Source organism: Triticum urartu, chromosome 3A, assembly GCF_056163025.1.
Source record: "Triticum urartu cultivar PI428250 chromosome 3A, HENAU_Tu73, whole genome shotgun sequence".
Lineage (NCBI taxonomy): Eukaryota > Viridiplantae > Streptophyta > Magnoliopsida > Poales > Poaceae > Triticum > Triticum urartu.
In genome coordinates, this window is record NC_141875.1 from 665661342 (window position 1) to 665680241 (window position 18900).

General features: G+C 46.4%; 1 protein-coding gene across 1 annotated transcript; it reads right to left on the reverse strand.

The window, feature by feature from the left end:
- Positions 1–12475: 12475 nt before the first annotated feature.
- On the reverse strand, positions 12476–13646 carry LOC125533999 (uncharacterized). The gene has a single exon (XM_048697309.2). The coding sequence runs from the start codon at positions 13498–13500 to the stop codon at positions 12808–12810; it is 693 nt and encodes a 230-aa protein (XP_048553266.1). The 5' UTR covers positions 13501–13646; the 3' UTR covers positions 12476–12807.
- Positions 13647–18900: the final 5254 nt, after the last annotated feature.

Here is an 18900-nt window from a genome sequence, read left to right on the forward strand (position 1 = left end):
CAAGAACCCTTTCTTTGCCTGATCCATTTTGAACTTCTTCAAAACTTTGTCAAGGTATGTGCTTTGTGAAAGTCCAATTAAGCGTCTTGATCTTTCTCTATAGATCTTAATGCGCAATATGTAAGCAGCTTCACCGAGGTCTTTCATTGAAAAACTCTTATTCAAATATCCCTTTATGCTATCCAGAAATTCTATATCATTTCCAATCAATAATATGCCATCCACATATAATATCAGAAATGCTACAGAGCTCCCACTCACTTTCTTGTAAATACAGACTTCTCCAAAAGTCTGTACAAAACCAAATGCTTTGATCACACTATCAAAGCGTTTATTCCAACTCCGAGAGGCTTGCACCAGTCCATAAATGGATCGCTGGAGCTTGCACACTTTGTTAGCTCCCTTTGGATCGATAAAACCTTCTGGCTGCATCATATACAACTCTTCTTCCAGAAATCCATTCAGGAATGCAGTTTTAACATCCATTTGCCAAATTTCATAATCATAAAATGCGGCAATTGCTAACATGATTCGGACAGACTTAAGCATCGCTACAGGTGAGAAGGTCTCATCGTAGTCAATCCCTTGAACTTGTCGAAAACCTTTTGCAACAAGTCGAGCTTTGTAGACAGTAACATTACCGTCAGCGTCAGTCTTCTTCTTGAAGATCCATTTATTCTCAATTGCTTGCTGATTAACGGGCAAGTCAACCAAAGTCCACACTTTGTTCTCATACATGGATCCCATCTCAGATTTCATGGCTTCTAGCCATTTTGCGGAATCTAGGCTCACCATCGCTTCTTCATAGTTCGTAGGTTCATCATGATCTAGTAGCATGACTTCCAGAACAGGATTACCGTACCACTCTGGTGCGGTCTTATTCTGGTTGATCTACGAGGTTCGGTAGTAACTTGATCTGAAGTTTCATGATCATTATCATTAGCTTCCTCACTAATTGGTGTAGGTGTCACAGAAACCGGTTTCTGTGATGTACTACTTTCCAATAAGGGAGCAGGTACAGTTACCTCATCAAGTTCTACTTTCCTCCCACTCACTTCTTTCGAGAGAAACTCCTTCTCTAGAAAGGATCTATTCTTAGCAACGAAAGTCTTGCCTTCGGATCTGTGATAGAAGGTGTACCCAACAGTTTCCTTTGGGTATCCTATGAAGACACATTTCTCCGATTTGGGTTCGAGCTTATCAGGTTGAAGCTTTTTCACATAAGCATCGCAGCCTCAAACTTTCAGAACCGACAACTCTGGTTTCTTGCCAAACCACAGTTCATAAGGCGTCGTCTCAACGGATTTCGATGGTGCCCTATTTAACGTGAATGCAGCCGTCTCTAAAGCATAACTCCAAAACGATAGCGGTAAATCTATAAGAGACATCATAGGTCGAACCATATCTAGTAAAGTACAACTATGACATTCGGACACACCATTACGCTCTGGTGTTCCGGGTGGCGTGAGTTGCGAAACTATTCCGCATTGTTTCAAATGTAGACCAAACTCGTAACTCAAATATTCTCCTCCACGATCAGATCATAGAAACTTTATTTTCTTGTTACGATGATTTTCAACTTCACTCTGAAATTCTTTGAACTTTTCAAATGTTTTAGACTTATGTTTCATTAAGTAGATATGCCCATATCTGCTTAAATCATATGTGAAGGTGAGAAAATAACGATATCCGCCACGAGCCTCAATATTCATCGGACCACATACATCTGTATGTATGATTTCCAACAAATCCGTTGCTCTCTCCATAGTACCGGAGAACGGCATTTTGGTCATCTTGCCCATGAGGCATGGTTCGCACGTACCAAGTGATTCATAATCAAGTGATTCCAAAAGTCCATCAGTATGGAGTTTCTTCATGCGCTTTACACCGATATGACCTAAACGGCAGTGCCACAAATAAGTTGCATTATCATTATTAACTCTGCATCTTTTGGTTTCAACATTATGAATATGTGTATCACTACTATCGAGATTCATCAAAAATAGACCACTCTTTAAGGGTGCATGACCATAAAAGATATTATTCATATAAATAGAACAACCATTATTCCCTGATTTAAATGAATAACCGTCTCGCATCAAACAAGATCCAGATATAATGTTCATGCTCAACGCTGGCACCAAATAACAATTATTTAGGTCTAAAACTAATCCCGAAGGTAGATGTAGAGGTAGCGTGCCGACCGCGATCACATCGACTTTGGAACCATTTCCCACGCGCATCGTCACCTCGTCCTTTGCCAGTGTTCGCTTAATCCGTAGTCCCTGTTTCGAGTTGCAAATGTTAGCAATAGAACCAGTATCAAATACCCAGGTGCTACTTCGAGCTCTAGTAAGGTACACATCAATAACATGTAAATCACATATACCTTTGTTCACCTTGCCATTCTTCTTATCCGCCAAATACTTGGGGCAGTTCCGCTTCCAGTGTCCAGTCTGCTTGCAGTAGAAGCACTCAGTTTCAGGCTTAGGTCCAGATTTGGGTTTCTTCTCCTGAGCAGTAACTTGCTTACTGTTCTTCTTGAAGTTCCCCTTCTTCTTCCCTTTGCCCTTTTTCTTGAAACTGGCGGTCTTGTTGACCATCAACACTTGATGCTCCTTCTTGATTTCTACCTCCGCAGCCTTTAGTATTGTGAAGAGCTCGGGAATTTTCTTATCCATCCCTTGCATGTTATAGTTCATCATGAAGCTCTTTTAGCTTGGTGGCAGTGATTGAAGAACTCTGTCAATGACACTATCAACAGGAAGATTAACTCCCAGTTGAGTCAAGTGATTATGATACCTAGACATTTTTAGTATATGTTCACTGACAGAATTATTCTCCTCCATCTTGTAGCTATAGAATTTATTGGAGACTTCATATCTCTCAATCCGGGCATTTGCTTGAAATATTAACTTCAACTCCTGGAACATCTCATATGCTCCATGACTTTCAAAACGTCATTGAAGTCCCGATTCTAAGTCGTAAAGCATGGCACACTGAACTATCGAGTAGTCATTAGCTTTGCTCTGCCAGACGTTCATAACATCTGGTGTTGCTCCAGCAGCAGGCCTGGCACCTAGCGGTGCTTCCAGGACATAATTCTTCTGTGTAGCAATGAGGATAATCCTCAAGTTACGGACCCAGTCCGTGTAATTGCTACCATCATCTTTCAACTTTGCTTTCTCAAGGAACGCATTAAAATTCAACGGAACAACAGCACGGGCCATCTATCTACAATCAAACATAGACAAGCAAGATACTATCAGGTACTAAGTTCATGATAAATTTAAGTTCAATTAATCATATTACTTAAGAACTCCCACTTAGAAAAACATCCCTCTAATCTTCTAAGTGATCACGTGATCCAAATAAACTAAACCATAACCGAGCATCTCGTGAAATGGAGTAGCTTTCAATGGTGAACATCAATATGTTGATCATATCTACTATATGATTCACGCTCGACCTTTTGGTCTCAGTGTTCCGAGGCCATATCTGCATATGCTAGGCTCGTCAAGTTTAACCTGAGTATTTTGCGTGTGGAAAACTGGCTTGCACCCATTGTAGATGGACATAGAGCTTATCACACATGATCATCACGTGGTGTCTGGGCACGACGAACTTTGGAAACGGTGCATACTCAAGGAGAACACTTCTATCTTGAAATTTAGTGAGAGATCATCTTATAATGCTACCGTCAATCAAAGCAAGATAAGATGCATAAAAGATAAACATCACATGCAATCAATATAAGTGATATGATATGTCCATCATCATCTTGTGCTTGTGATCTCCATCTCCGAAGCACCGTCATGATCACCATCGTCACCGGCGCGACACCTTGACCACCATCGTAGCATCGTTGTCGTCTTGCCAATCTTATGCTTCCACGACTATCTCTACCGCTTAGTGATAAAGTAAAGCATTACAGCACAATTGCATTGCATACAATAAAGCGACAACCATATGGCTCCTGCCAGTTGCCGATAACTCGGTTACAAAACATGATCATCTCATACAATAAAATTTAGCATCATGTCTTGACCATATCACGTCACAACATGCCCTGCAAAAACAAGTTAGACGTCCTCCACTTTATTGTTGCAAGTTTTACGTGGCTGCTACGGGCTTAGCAAGAACTGTTCTTACCTACACATCAAAACCACAACGATAGTTTGTCAAGTTGGTGCTGTTTTAACCATCGCAAGGACCGGGCATAGCCACACTTGGTTCAACTAAAGTTGGAGAAACTGACACCCGCCAGCCATCTGTGTGCAAAGCACGTCGGTAGAACCAGTCTCGCGTAAGCGTACGCGTAATGTCGGTCCGGGCCGCTTCATCCAACAATACCGCCGAACCAAAGTATGACATGCTGGTAAGCAGTATGACTTATATCGCCCACAACTCACTTGTGTTCTACTCGTGCACAACATCAATGCATAAAACCTAGGCTCGGATGCCACTGTTGGGGAACGTAGTAATTTCAAAATTTTCCTACGCACACGCAAGATCATGGTGATGCATAGCAACGAGAGGGGAGAGTGTTGTCCACGTACCCTCGTAGACCGAAAGCGAAGAGTTAGCACAACGAGGTTGATGTAGTCGTACATCTTCACGATCCGACCGATCCAAGTACCGAACGCACGGCACCTCCGAGTTCAGCACACGTTCAGCTCGATGACGTCCTGCGAACTCCGATCCAGCAGAGCTTCACGGGAGAGTTCCGTCAGCACAACGGCGTGGTGACGGTGATGATGTTGCTACCGACGCAGGGCTTCGCCTAAGCACCGCTACGATATGATCGAGGTGGAATATGGTGGAGGGGGCACCGCACACGGCTGGGAGAGATCAACTGATCAACTTGTGTGTCTAGAGGTGCCCCCCTGCCCCTGTATATAAAGGAGCAAGGGGGGAGGCCGGCCGGCCCTCTATGGGCACGCCAGGAGGAGGAGTCCTCCTCCTAGTAGGAGTAGGACTCCCCTTTCCTACTCCTACTAGGAGGAGGAGGAGGACTCCCCTTTCCTACTCCTACTAGGAGGAGGAAAGGAAGGAGGAGAAGGAGAAGGAAGGAGGAGAAGGAAAAGGAGGAAAGGGGGCTGGCCCCCTAGTCCAATTCGGTTTGGGCTAGGGAGGGCGCACGCCCTACCTCCTCTCTTCCACCACTTGGCCCATGAGGCCCATTACTTCTTCCTCGTATTCCCGTAACTCCCCGGTACCCCCGAAAATACCCGAATCACTCGGAACCTTTCCGATGTCCGAATATAGTTGTCCAATATATCGATCTTTATGTCTCGACCATTTCGAGACTCCTCGTCATGTCCCCGATCCCATCCGGGACTCCAAACTACCTTCGGTACATCAAATCACATAAACTCATAATATAATCGTCACCGAAACTTTAAGCGTGCGGACCCTATGGGTTCGAGAACTATGTAGACATGACCGAGACATGTCTCCGATTAATAACTAATAGCGGAACCTGGATGCTCATATTGGCTCCCACATATTCTACGAAGATCTTTATCGGTCGGACCGCATAACAACATACGTTGTTCCCTTTGTCATCGGTATGTTACTTGCCCGAGATTCGATCGTTGGTATCTCAATACCTAGTTCAATCTCGTTACCGGCAAGTCTCTTTACTCGTTCCGTAATACATCATCCCGCAACTAACTTATTAGTTGCAATGCTTGCAAGGCTTAAGTGATGTGCATTACCGAGAGGGCCCAGAGATACCTCTCCGACAATCGGAGTGACAAATCCTAATCTCGAAATACGCCAACCCAACAAGTACCTTCTGAGACACCTATAGAGCACCTTTATAATCACCCAGTTACGTTGTGACGTTTGGTAGCACACAAAGTGTTCCTCCGGTAAACGGGAGCTGCATAATCTCATAGTCATAGGAACATGTATAAGTTATGAAGAAAGCAATAGCAGCAAACTAAACGATCAAGTGCTAAGCTAATGGAATGGGTCAAGTCAATCACATCATTCTCCTAATGATGTGATCCTGTTAATCAAATTACAACTCATGTCTATGGCTAGGAAACATAACCATCTTCGATTAACGAGCTAGTCAAGTAGAGGCATACTAGTGACACTCTGTTTGTCTATGTATTCACACATGTATTATGTTTCCGGTTAATACAATTCTAGCATGAATAATAAACATTTATCATGATATAAGGAAATAAATAATAACTTTATTATTGCCTCTAGGGCATATTTCCTTCAGTCACACCATAACCTTGCAGCTTGTGGAGTTTTGATTCCCAACTCGTATAGAAGAGTCTGGATCCACATAACTTCGGCAGTTGCATTAGCAAGAGCTTTATATTCTGCTTCAATACTTGTACTTGACACAGTAGCCTGTTTCCTTGCACTCCATGACACAAGGTTTGATCCCAGAAATACAGCAAAACCACCTATTGACCTTCTATCATCAGGGCATCCTGCCCAGTCAGCATCTGAGTATGCACTAACTAGCATGGATGATGACTTAACAATCTTGATTCCAAGTCCCATTATAAACTTTAGATACCTCATAATTCTCTTTACTGCAGTCCAATGAACTGTGCTTGGTGCATGCAAAAACTGACACGCTTTGTTGACAGAATATGAAATGTCAGGCCTAGTCAATGTTAAATATTGTAGAGCACCAACAACACTCCTATAGTTTGTTGCATCACTTGGTCCAACTAATTCACCTCCTTCAATTGAAAGTTTCTCAGAAGTGGAAAGTGGTGTACTTACTGGTTTGCAATGTTCCAGTCCTACCCTTCTCAAAATATTTGTGGTGTAAATCTCTTGTGTAAGAAGTATTCCATCCTTGATCTGTTTTACCTCTATACCAAGAAAGTAATGAAGATCACCCAAATCTCTGAGTGCAAACTCCATATTAAGGTCATGAAGCAGACATGTAGTGGCTTCTGGGCTGGAACTAGCAACAATTATATCATCAACATAAACAAGAACAAACATAGAGATGTTGCCTTTGTGATAGAAGAATAATGAGGTATCTGTCTTGCTTGGAATAAAGCCAAGTTGTTGTAACTGAGTGCTCAACCTGGAATACCAGGCTCTTGGGGCCTATTTTAAGCCATACAAAGCTTTGTCTAACTTACAGACAAAATGAGGTGTGCTTTTGTTTTCATACCCTGGTGGTTGCCACATGAACACTTCTTCCTCAAGAACACCATGAAGAAACTTGTTCTGGACGTCTAGCTGACGTAAGCTCCACCCTCTGGAAATAGCAATAGATAATACAAGTAGAATAGTAGCTACCTTAACAACAGGACTAAAAGTATCCTCATAATCAATTCCAAATCTTTGTTTAAATCCTTTTGCAACCAATAGAGCCTTGTATCTATCTATACTTCCATCAGACTTTCTTTTAATCTTATAATCCCACTTGCAATCAATCAAATTCTTCCCTTTGTTGGTGGTACAAGATGCCATGTTTTATTTTTCATGAGTGCTTGATATTCACTGTCCATAGCCCATTTCCATTCTTTGTGAGCAAGAGCATCGGCTAGATGAGTAGGTTCACCTGAACTAGTGAGGAAAGCATACTTGCGAGGGTCATACCTTACTATACCGTCCTTGTATTCCTTAGGCTTGAATAATCCAGATTTTGACCTGGTATGGCGCTGAGGAATTTCTGGTGACACACGTGTAGCAGTTGTTGCAGTTTCTACATCACCAGAACCGGCCGCAGAAGATCCAGCTGAATCAGCCTGGACTGCCGCGCTGCAGGGCTCCAGATCCGAGGCGGGCACGGGATCTGGCGAGATCTGCCTCGTACCAGACGCCTCAGCAGGAGAGTTCCGCATGGCGCTGCTGGCGGGGTCCACCCCGGTCGGGCTGTCGGGCCTAGAGCGCGCCGGCTCCCATGCAGCGCATGCGGACGGGCTGCGCCCCGCACCGTATGGGTCCACACCTGGACTTCGGTCGGCCACGGGCTCAGCAGGTGGACGGGTCCCACCATGTGGCGCCTCCGAAGACGCGGGGAACTCTGCTACGCGCCGAGCGACAGGGCTGTCAGCCTGGGATCGCGCGCGGTGATCATCCTGGGATCGCGTGCCTTCTCTGGAATCACATTTCTGCACCAAATCTGCATGGGATCCAGCGCGATTTTCATCCTTTTCTGCACACATAAAATCATAGCCAAATGCTGCATGTTTTTCATTAGTTTCTGAATTTTCTTCTGGACTAGACACATGATCATGTTCTATTAATTCTCCCCCGTGATCAGTACGTGACAAAGGATCTGAGAGAAGAGAAATTTCAGCTCGAAGAAGAGCTCCCGCATTGGGATGAAGTTTGGCAAAAGGGAAAATAGTTTCATCAAAAATCACATCCCGAGAGATGTAGATGCGTCCAGTTGAAACCTCTAGACACTTGTATCCCTTATGGAGATTGCTATAGCCAAGGAAGACACATTGAGTGGAGCGAAACTCTAGTTTGTGGCGATTATATGGACGCAGATTTGGATAGCATGCACATCCAAAAACTTTGAGGGAATTATAATCTGGTTTTTGATGAAACAATCGTTCTAAAGGAGTTGTGTTTCCAATGACCTTACTAGGCAAACGATTGATAAGATATGTGGCGGCAATGAAAGCTTCATCCCAATATTTCAGAGGCATAGATGCATGAGCAAGAAGGGAAAGACCAACTTTAACGATGTGACGGTGTTTGCGTTCAGCAGAACCGTTCTGTTGGTGTGCATGTGGACATGAAACATGATGCTCAATGCCTATACTTCGAAAGAAAGAGTTGAGTTTCTCATACTCTCCTCCCCAGTCACTCTGGACTGTAATGATTTTCTTGTTAAATTGACGCTCAACAAGTTATTGGAATTCTTGGAAGACAGAGAAAACTTCATATTTGAACTTAAGTAAGTATATCCATGTAAACTTACTATAATCATCAATAAAGCTAACATAATATTTCTTTCTTCCAAAGGAATCTCTGGCATGACCCCATACATCACTGAATATCAGTTCCAACGGAGCATGAGACACACTATTTGATCTAGGATAGGGGAGTTGGTGACTCTTGGCACATTGACAAGCATCACAAACAGACTCTTTATTCTCACGACTAGAAAATTGAAGATTTCCTTTATTCACTACTTGATCAACTATTTTTAATGAAGGATGACCTAATTTTTGATGCCAGCTCTCTAAGGATGGCTTGACGACGGAGTAGACTTGGTGATGATGCTTGCGGCTAAAAGCTCTTGATGTGATAGGATATAGACCACCGACGCATCTACCGTGATGGAGGAGCTCCCTCGTTGCCCGATCCTTAATGAAAAAATACTTGGGATGAGTTTCAAAAAAGATGTTATTATCAGCGGACAAACGAGACATGGAAGCAAGGTTTTTGTTGCCTTGAGGAACATGAAGGACATCCTTTAGAAGAAGATCACGTTTAACATTAGGGAAATTAATAGAGGATTGACCAATGTGACATATGTCCATACCTCCTCCACTTGCGGCGGTGTTTATTTGATCATTGCCATAGTATCTCTCTCGATTTGCAAGCTTATCCAACTCACTGGTGACATGATCTGTGGCTCCAGAATCCGCATACCAGATGGTGTCCCTGGCTTCTTCTTGCTCTCTGATGGCTGCAGCTACGTGGCGCTCTTCAGGCACGTAATCTTCATCTAGCGGTGCCAACCATCTTTCACCTCATGCCTTGACTTTTTGCAGAGCTGGCAACGTGGCCTGTTGTTGGAGTAGGAGGCGCCGGAGGGGCGTGGGCCAGAGTTCTTGGCGCGCCCACGCCCGCTGTTGTTACCGTTGCCGCGCCCGCGCCCTTGGTGACCGCGGTGACCACGGCCTCGGCCTCCAATGCCGCGACCACATGAGACATAATTAACTGATGACCGGCGGAGATTGTTACCTTGTAGCAAATTCATACGAGCTTCAAAGCTTAGCAACTGGTTGTAAATCTCCTGGACGGTCACCGGCTCGATACGTGCAGCCAGGGCTGAGATCACCGGGTTATACTCGATGTCCAGCCCTTTGAGCACATATGAAGTTATCTCTCCTTCAGAGAGAGGATCACCGGTGCAGGCGATCTCATCAGCGAACGCCTTGATCTTCGCCAGATACTCCGGCATGCCCATGTGTCCTTTGTGCAGATTAGCGAGGGCGATGCGGGTGTTGATGATCTGTGCTTGCGTCTGGGCAGCGAAGGAGGCGTGGATGGCACTCCACACCTCGGCCGACGTCTGAAGAGTAACTACCTGCGCAAGAATCTCACGTGACAGAGACCCCATAAGGTATCCTTGTACCTGTTGCTGCTGGGCATACCAGATCGGCCGGGCGTAGTTGAAGACTTGCTCTTCTTTCCCATCCTTGGTGATGGTGATGGTAGGAGGAGGCACCGAGCTTGCGGCGTCCAGGAAATGCTCCATCTGTGCTCCCTTTATTTGGGGTAGCACGATGGCCTTCCAGAGGAGGAAGTTCGTCCTCGTAAACTTCTCAGATGGAGGAGACCCGAGAGAGGAGACGCTGCTGAAGGTGGAGGAAGATGCATAGGTGGATGGTGCGGATTGGGTGGACAGGGTACTTATGGTGGAACCGATCAGGGCGGTGTTGGTGGCGGCGATGGTGGAAGCAGCGGTGCTCGAGTTTGTGCCTGACATGATTTCTCTCGATGCCTCTCTCTGGATAGGTTTCAGGTTTCTCTCTCGATCAACTAGATCGATATCTTAGAAAAGCTAGACGTACGAGAGGAAGGGCTCTGATGACCATATAAGATTTGATGGGAAGCGTTAAACCCTTTGCTCGGGCCGCATGTGTATTTATGGAAAGATTGCCGTGGCTTATAAGGTTTGGAATATCGCTAGGATGCTTCCAGAATACATCGGGAGAGAGAGATATGACTTGGAGAGGAAGAACAGAACAAAAGAAGAGATAGGAACGGAATACAGTTTAAAACAGACAGCTATCTCTACAATCTCTATTCTAACAAAATATTTATATTGTCTCGTATTGAGAAGCTTCCGAATTTGCTCCATTTTTCAGGCAATTTTCGCTAAAACAATTTCTCGGATCACAGCGCAAATCAACGGCTCTAGACGGATGCACAGGTGCGTGTCCCTGCGAATGTTCATGGAATTTTTCTTTTTCTCGTTTCGAAACTCGAGCGGATAAGGATTGGGGATTGGATAAGAACAGCGGCCGTCCCCTGCTGCGCTGTAATTTAAAGTGCAAGTAGCTTGTACTCGCATGCTTTTCCGATCAACTTTCGTCCGGTGGGTGCATGCATGCTTTTGGATCGACCGACTTTGTTCCGTTGTTGCACACTAATAAAACCCTTTGATTATGGTGACTCCGCGGTCTGCCCCGGATTAGGTAGCACTGCTGCTTCAGCACGCACGATATATGTTAACTAGTGCCAATTATGTTCAGTAGATCTACTTACTTTTTATATGTGGGCATACTTTGCCAAAATCTTCATTAAGCTACAGCTGGCCCTGGGTTTATACAAATCGGGGCCGCTCGTTGATCATTGCCCAGCCCTGCACCGTACCGCCGCTGCCGTCCACCAAACGACAGTACTGTTCTGCTGTCCGATGGAAGCTGCGGAGCGAACAGTACTGAGAGCACGTAGCCGAGCAGAGGACAGTGCAGATGAAGATATATTCTTTTTCTCCACGAGGAGATTAGAAGATTTATTAACCGTATATCATCAGCCATGCAAGGAGAAATGAGTTTCCTACTAATGGGGAAGAAAATACAGCTCTAATTATCGTCTGTATCAAGCGAGGGCTCCTTAGCACCTAGTTGATTAAAGCATCTCAGCACACTCAAACCTCTGACTGCTGAAAAGTGTTAGAAGTTGCATTTTTAGGGGTTTTGAATGCCATATCATATATTTGGCGTGGCCGATATTACTGATTTTCACCGAATTTAGCGTTTCCTTGGTTTTCATTTTGGCGAAGGGACCACAATTTTCACTTAGATTTGATTGAAATCCAACTGATGAATATTAAAAAAATTGGAAATACTTTAGAAATTATTTGAATTTGTGTAGTATGATGAAATATTCTGACCAAAAGGTAATTATTTCATAACGAAGTGACTGAAATTTGCAAAATTTTGATAATTTTCACTGAAAGTGAAAACCATATTCCCACTACCAATTCGGAGGCTGGTTCAACTCAAATAAAAAAAAACTGGGGCCCGTTTTTCCATGTACATACATGTGCGGTAGCGCCATCTGTGCATCTTTCTTGTATTGCAAAAAAAAAAAAACTCGCACACTTAAAATACATTTACCCTTGGACTTGGTATATGAATATGATGGGAATAGTACCTCAAAGTTAGAAGTGAGATATAGATGGCATGCACATATATATTGGTCAAGTTTTTTTTTGATAAACATATATTGATCAAGTTACCACGTACACGAATACAAGGAAATTTACAATGCAAAGTATACTTGATCCGAGCAACTAAAACCCATCCGGGACTCGATGTATCACATCTTTACACTTAAATACATGCAGAAAAAGAAGAGGGTACATGCCCACGCTGTCACGCATGCGCAATCGTACGTACGTGCATGTATATACATGATGATGTAACTGCTACACATTCGTGCACACGACGTATTCCTGTCCCCCGACACACGCATGCCAGCCATGGACAAGCAAGCATGCATGCGCCGTTGCGTGCGCACGGTCACCCCACCACGTCCAAGCAATCATGGAATCGATCTCCGGCAGGCCTCGCCGCACAATGCCGTCGCAGCTAGGTAACTTCATCGGCTCGCCGATCACGCGGCGGCCTCCTGGAGGTAGTACGGGAGCAGCCCGATGTGGTTCTGGCGGCGCAGCTGGGCGTAGAAGCGGGCGATGAACTCCTCCGCCTCGTCGTCCACGGCCTCGCCCAGGCCCAGCTGGTCGGTGTCGACCTCGTCCGACGAGAAGTTGGACACCCGCACCGAGAACCCGCCGTCGGCCGCGCCGGGCACCAGCGGTGACATCCCCGCCGGCGTGCATTCCTCCCCCAGCGCGAGCTCGGACTCCTCGTGCATCATCATCAGCGCCCCGGGCGACGACGGCGCCGGGGACGCGGCCGCCGCGTTGGCGTAGTACTCGATCATGTGCCGCGGCGGCGTGGCGGGCGCGGGGTGCTCGGCGCGGAGGCGGCCGGGCTGGTCGACGTCGTCGGCGGCGCCGAGGCAGGGGAAGGCGAGGCGGCGCATGGAGAAGGAGCCCGGGTCGGGGCTGTCGCCGCAGGAGAACTCGTACTCGCGGCGGCGCAGCGCGCGGCCGCCGTGGTGACCGTGGTGGTGGTGGTGCGAGAGGAGGTTGGCGACGGAGCGCGAGACGGCCTTGTTGCGGCGCTTCATGAGGAGGTGCGCGCCGAGGAGCAGCTTGCGCTTGCCCTTGCGCATCATGAAGAAGACCGCCCGCAGGTACCCCCACATCCTCCTCGCCGCCACCGGCGCCGAGTGCACGTCCATGTCGACGTACCACCTTCCCCCTCAACTCAAGCCTGTCTGTGTCGCCGTGCCTCTGACTCTCTGTTCGCTCGTGTGTTTGTTCGTCGTCGGCGGCGGCGGTGGATTGCAATGTGGAGTTGGGTGGTGGTGGTGCCGGTGGTATATATAGGCACGGGAGGTGAAAGGGAGGGGGGGAGGAATGGAGGCTTCGCTTAGCCAGGAAGGCAGGGGAGAAAACAGGTCCGGGTCCGGGGAGTTGGACGTCTGGATAATAATAAGATTTTGGTTAGGTGGCGCCTTGGCTTGGCTCGGCTGCTTCTTCTTCCTCCTCGCTCGCTTTTCCTTCCTCCTTTTGCGCTCGCGTGCTCCACCGATCCACTCGCGCTGCCCAAGCCAACTTGGAAGGAAGGTGGGGAAGGGCCGTTGCCGGGCGGTGGGGGGCAAAGCGAGGTCCGAAGCAGGGGATCGCACAAGCACAAATGCCTTCTTCTCCTCGCTATCCTTCTGACCTTGCCCCTTGGTTCAGACAAGTTCAGATTGCTGGTAGACATTGCGTACACATGCACCGTTTACTATGCGACCCAGCAGTCAAGTGTGCTGGTATCTTTGGATGGATGCTTCGTTAACTGGACGTGGAGTATCTACACCCGAGCTCAAATGAGCTCGGGTGAACAGTAAAATCAAAAAACATTTTTAAAAATGTTCAAAAAATTCTGAATTTTTTTTGTGATGAACTTTGACAAATGTTCTAACGGCTTGCAAAATTTCATCTTCAGATCACATTCGTGGAAGGGGTGATAAAAAAAACAAAATCGATGCTCTGAAAATGCTACTTTCAAAGCATTTCGGAGCATTGATTTTGTTTTTTTGCCACGCCTTATACGAATGTGATATGAAGATGAAATTTTGCAAGCAGTTAGAATATTTGTCAATGTTTACCACAAAAAACATTCAGAATTTTTTGAGCATTTTTAAAATATTTTTTGATTTTACTATTCACCCAAGCTCATTTGAGCTCGGGCCAAGAAAGGACTTTCCGTCGTTAACTACTATGGGTAAAAATTAATCCTTCACGCAGAGAGTCAGAGACCAACCCCAACAGAAGAAAACAGCTGCATGCTACTACTACAGTGTCACGCTGAACACGTGTGAAGATGTTCAGAACAGAGCACAGGGCATCAGGCGTCCACCATGGTTGTTCGTGTGAGAGCATCTATAGCCGGACCTTTCAAATCCATCTCATACATTCGGGCGGGCCGCCCGGTCAATGTCTGGTCACATTTTTTGCCCCAGATGGGCTTTTTAGACGGGCCTCAAACGCCCAGGCATGCCCATCACGTCAGTCTGACGACAGGGTCCCCCGTGGAAACACCCGGAAACCCGGCGGTTCGACGGATGTCGGGTTCGTCGCCGCGTGGCGCCGCTTCGACTCGCCGCCCAAGACCAAATCCGGCTATTTAAGCCGACCGGCGTCCCGCAACCCTAACCCATCCACCTCCCCTCTCTACGCGCCGCCAGTCCGAACCCATCCAGCTCCTTCCTCTCCCGCTCCGACGCTCTGCCCCCGCTCCGACGCTCCGCCCCCGCTCCGGCACTCCGTCATGGTTCGAAGCAAGATCACCTACTACGCCATGCTGATGCCGGAGCGCTGCACCGAGATCCAGCAGGAGATTCGGGTGAGTCAAGCCGCGCGCACCGCCTGCATTGCTGCCGGGCTGCCTCGGGACTCGTCGGAGCCGGAGGAGGAGCGGCCGGGGGAAGAGGAGGGGGAGGAGATGACTCCGATGAAGGTGGAGGAGGCGGAGCATCAGCTGTCGGGCTTCAACATGGAGCAGATAGAGGCGGAGTTCGACGTCGCCCAGTCAGAGGAGATGGCGGAGCAGCATGCCATCCCGGAGTCCATCCAGAATGTGGCCTATGTGGAAGCCAACCGGGCGTTCCTCCGGCGGGAGCGGGAAGAGTCTGACGCGCTCTTCGCCGAACTCGACGCGGAGATAGAGCCGGAGGAGGCCGAAGCGGAGACGCCGGAGCTGCAACTGCCGCCCATGTTGCCGGTGCCAGGCACGGAGATCGATGACAAGGAGCTAGGTGATCGATATAGTACGAAAGTTTATTTTAGTTTACATGTCTTTGTATGGATTTGAGAATCCAGTATAAGATGTCCGGCTGCAACTGTGAAAATTTAAAAGGTGCTCGGCCAGTGTCCATGAACGCGCCCGGATGTTTGAGAGGCCGGATTTGCCAAGTCCAGCTGTAGATGCTCCGAGATCTCCTACCCATCCCCTACGTACGTGTCTGGATGGCCACAACATCTACTCCTATCCATTGATGCACATCCATAAGGATTAATCAGGACCATAAAGGGCTACCATGCACGATACGGCCAATGATCGTGGCCATTTTTCGTCTCTGGTGATCCTGTGCTCCAACTTTTCAACGCAATAATGTGAGGGCTAGACACCGGAAAAAGTGTGGGTGCGTACGTGCCTCGGGTTAGAGATGGGCCGGATCGCAGCAACGTTCACCACGGCAGCCGCGTGTCGTCCCGGCCGTGTTTCCTTAGCCCGGGGGGTGGCGGTTTCACGCACAACTCCGGCCACAAAAGTGGCCGCCACGAGCATGCGGTATATATATATTTCAACACACACTACATACATGCTCAACACGTCCTTCTCAGGCGCCGGACCACATGGAAAGGCAAGCTAGCACCGAGAACAACGTGCAGCCCGAACCACAAGTTGCTCACACTCACTTACTTCCATTCGCGGATAAAGTATTACTACTACTTGAAAGATCTCCTAACCTTTTCTCCTCAATGAAAAAAGATCTCCTCATATTATTTTTCTTGGATAAAAAGAGATCTCCTGACCTATGGACCATAAACCCTAGGCACCACCAGAAACCGACCCGGAGAAAAGAGAGAGATGACCTGGACACGAGCTTTGCTACACGCACGGGCATATATATTACATGATCAACGGAGTGGCATAGTTAGAGTCTTGATTGGATCAAATCAGGTGGTCCGTGCGTTTAGAATTATTCCCTGGACACCGGTGGTACCTTCATGCCCATTCGAGCGGAAGAGAGGTGATCCCCGGGACCTTGCGCCAAGTGGATTCGGTAATCTAGTGTTTCTTAGTTAAGTTTTAGATGTCTGTGGCTTTGGCTCCAGTGGTGGCGAGATGGTGATGAACATGTCTTCTCGTGATCTCTCTTTCAGGCGATGCTTCTCACTTTTATCGGCGTTGGATCTAGCCAGCATGCGGAGTCTGCGATATCATGGATCCTTAAGATCTGGTGGAAGGTTGACCCTTGGGGTTCTAGGTGGTATTTCCCCGATAGTTTTTGTGGCGGCAACAAAGGCAGTGGACTCCCTTTCCCCCATTGGGTGTCTCCTAACGCGACATGTCGTCCGTTGGAGGTTCGTACTCCTTCACAGAAGAATCGACGTTGCCTCCGTCGCCATTTTGAAGTTGGTGGAAGTTTTGCTCAGTTGTGTGATTTCGTTCTACGCAAGGCTTCTAAGATGCTAGCTTCTTCTCCAAAGCGTTGGTCCAGCTGAATCTTACCACGATGACTTTCTGAACGCATGATACAATGTCAAACCAGCTTCAAGCCTTTAGCTCGTTTTGGAGACTGTGTTTATTTGGTACTCCCACCATTTCATAATGTAGTGCATATATATTTTTTGAAAAGTCAAACTAAGCAAACTTTGACTGAGTTTGCTAAGAAAACTATTTACATATACAGTTCCAATTACAAAACATCAAAATATAACTGATGATTTGTGATATGCATTAAGTATTTTAAACATGCATATTTTTGTGTATAAACATGGTCAAAGTTTGTAATGCTTGACTTTTGAAAAAAAAATCTACACGCACTACATTATGAAACGGATGGAGTATTATGTTACGCCGCGGAGGGAGTGTATAAAGCCAGGTTCATGAAACCCCTAAGAAGAGGACCCATATGGGCCTGACAGTCCCTCCTTGAACCTCTCTAGGCCTAGGGAGCGACGATCGGCTTACACTTTTACCCAATTTTGGAAGCTGCATCTGTTGATGAGTGGTTATATAATGGTATTACACTTAGTTGTTTTCTAGGACAAATCGCTACCGATTTTTGCTATGACTTCTTGGGCAAGAGTTTATGATCATATATGTATTCCAACAAGGAAAGAGGATTTGTCAAAATGTATGTCTATTTAAATACATAAAAAATAATCCTGAATTGGTACCTGAATCAGATGAACCGGTTATGGGGGGTACTGTGAGGCCCATATGGGTCCTCTTCTTAGGCACTGTTGGGCTCCCTCACGGTATCCGTTCCCTCAAGTGTTCTTTCAACATAAAAACTTCTCCTGAATTTTGTGAAGTGATCAGATAGCTTTTTTGTGAGAAAACACACAATGAAGTAAAAAAAACACTTTGTCACTTTATTAATATGTCAGCTCAAATAAAGTAGAAAATATTGCACATTTAATTAGACTATAGCTTAAAAACTACAAAAATTGTAGATGCATTTAGTATGTCACCAGGAATACAAATACGCAAACATATCAAAAATGGACTTTTTCCCTTCAAAAAAAATACTGTCTTCTTGAAGGCGACCAGAATACGAAATATTTTCAGAATAGAGCATCCCATCGGAAACGCAAAAATACTGTCAAGTCACTAATCAAGGAAGACGGAGCCAAGTGCACGGATGACGCCGGAATGAGAGAGATGGCTGCTGCATTCTATGAAAAGTTATTCTCTTCTGATGGGATCCGTGAGAGTGAGCGTATTTTGGCACTTTTTGATCAGCTGGTCACTAATGACATGAATGCCAAACTCACAGAAGCGGTCTCTGATGAGGAAATTGAGAGGGCCCTATTCCAAATGGGGCCAACAAAGTCACCGGGCCCGAATGGCTTACCGGCTATGTTTTATCAACGACACCGGTCGTTGGTGAAGGACGATGTGTGTATGGTGGTGAGAGATTTTCTGGCAGGCAAGGAAGCTCCTAATGGATTCAATGACACCATTATCGTTATGATCCTGAAAGTAAACTCACCGGAGTTACTTTCACAGTTCCGACCTATAAGTCTATGCAATGTTCTATATAAAATAGCGGCGAAGGTGTTGGCTAATAGACTCAAAGTGGTGCTGCCTATTATGATATCCGAGGAGCAGAGTGCTTTTGTACCAGGGAGACTAATCACGGACAACGTTCTTGTAGCTTATGAATGTGTTCATGCTATTCGGAAGAGGAAGCGTAGGAAACCCCTATGTGCAGTGAAACTGGATATGATGAAGGCCTATGACAGGGTGGAGTGGGTTTTCCTACGACAGATGATGGAGAAACTAGGGTTTGCTGGGCAATGGATAGAAATGATTATGCGCTGTGTAACATCCACTAGGTTCCAAGTCAAGTTGA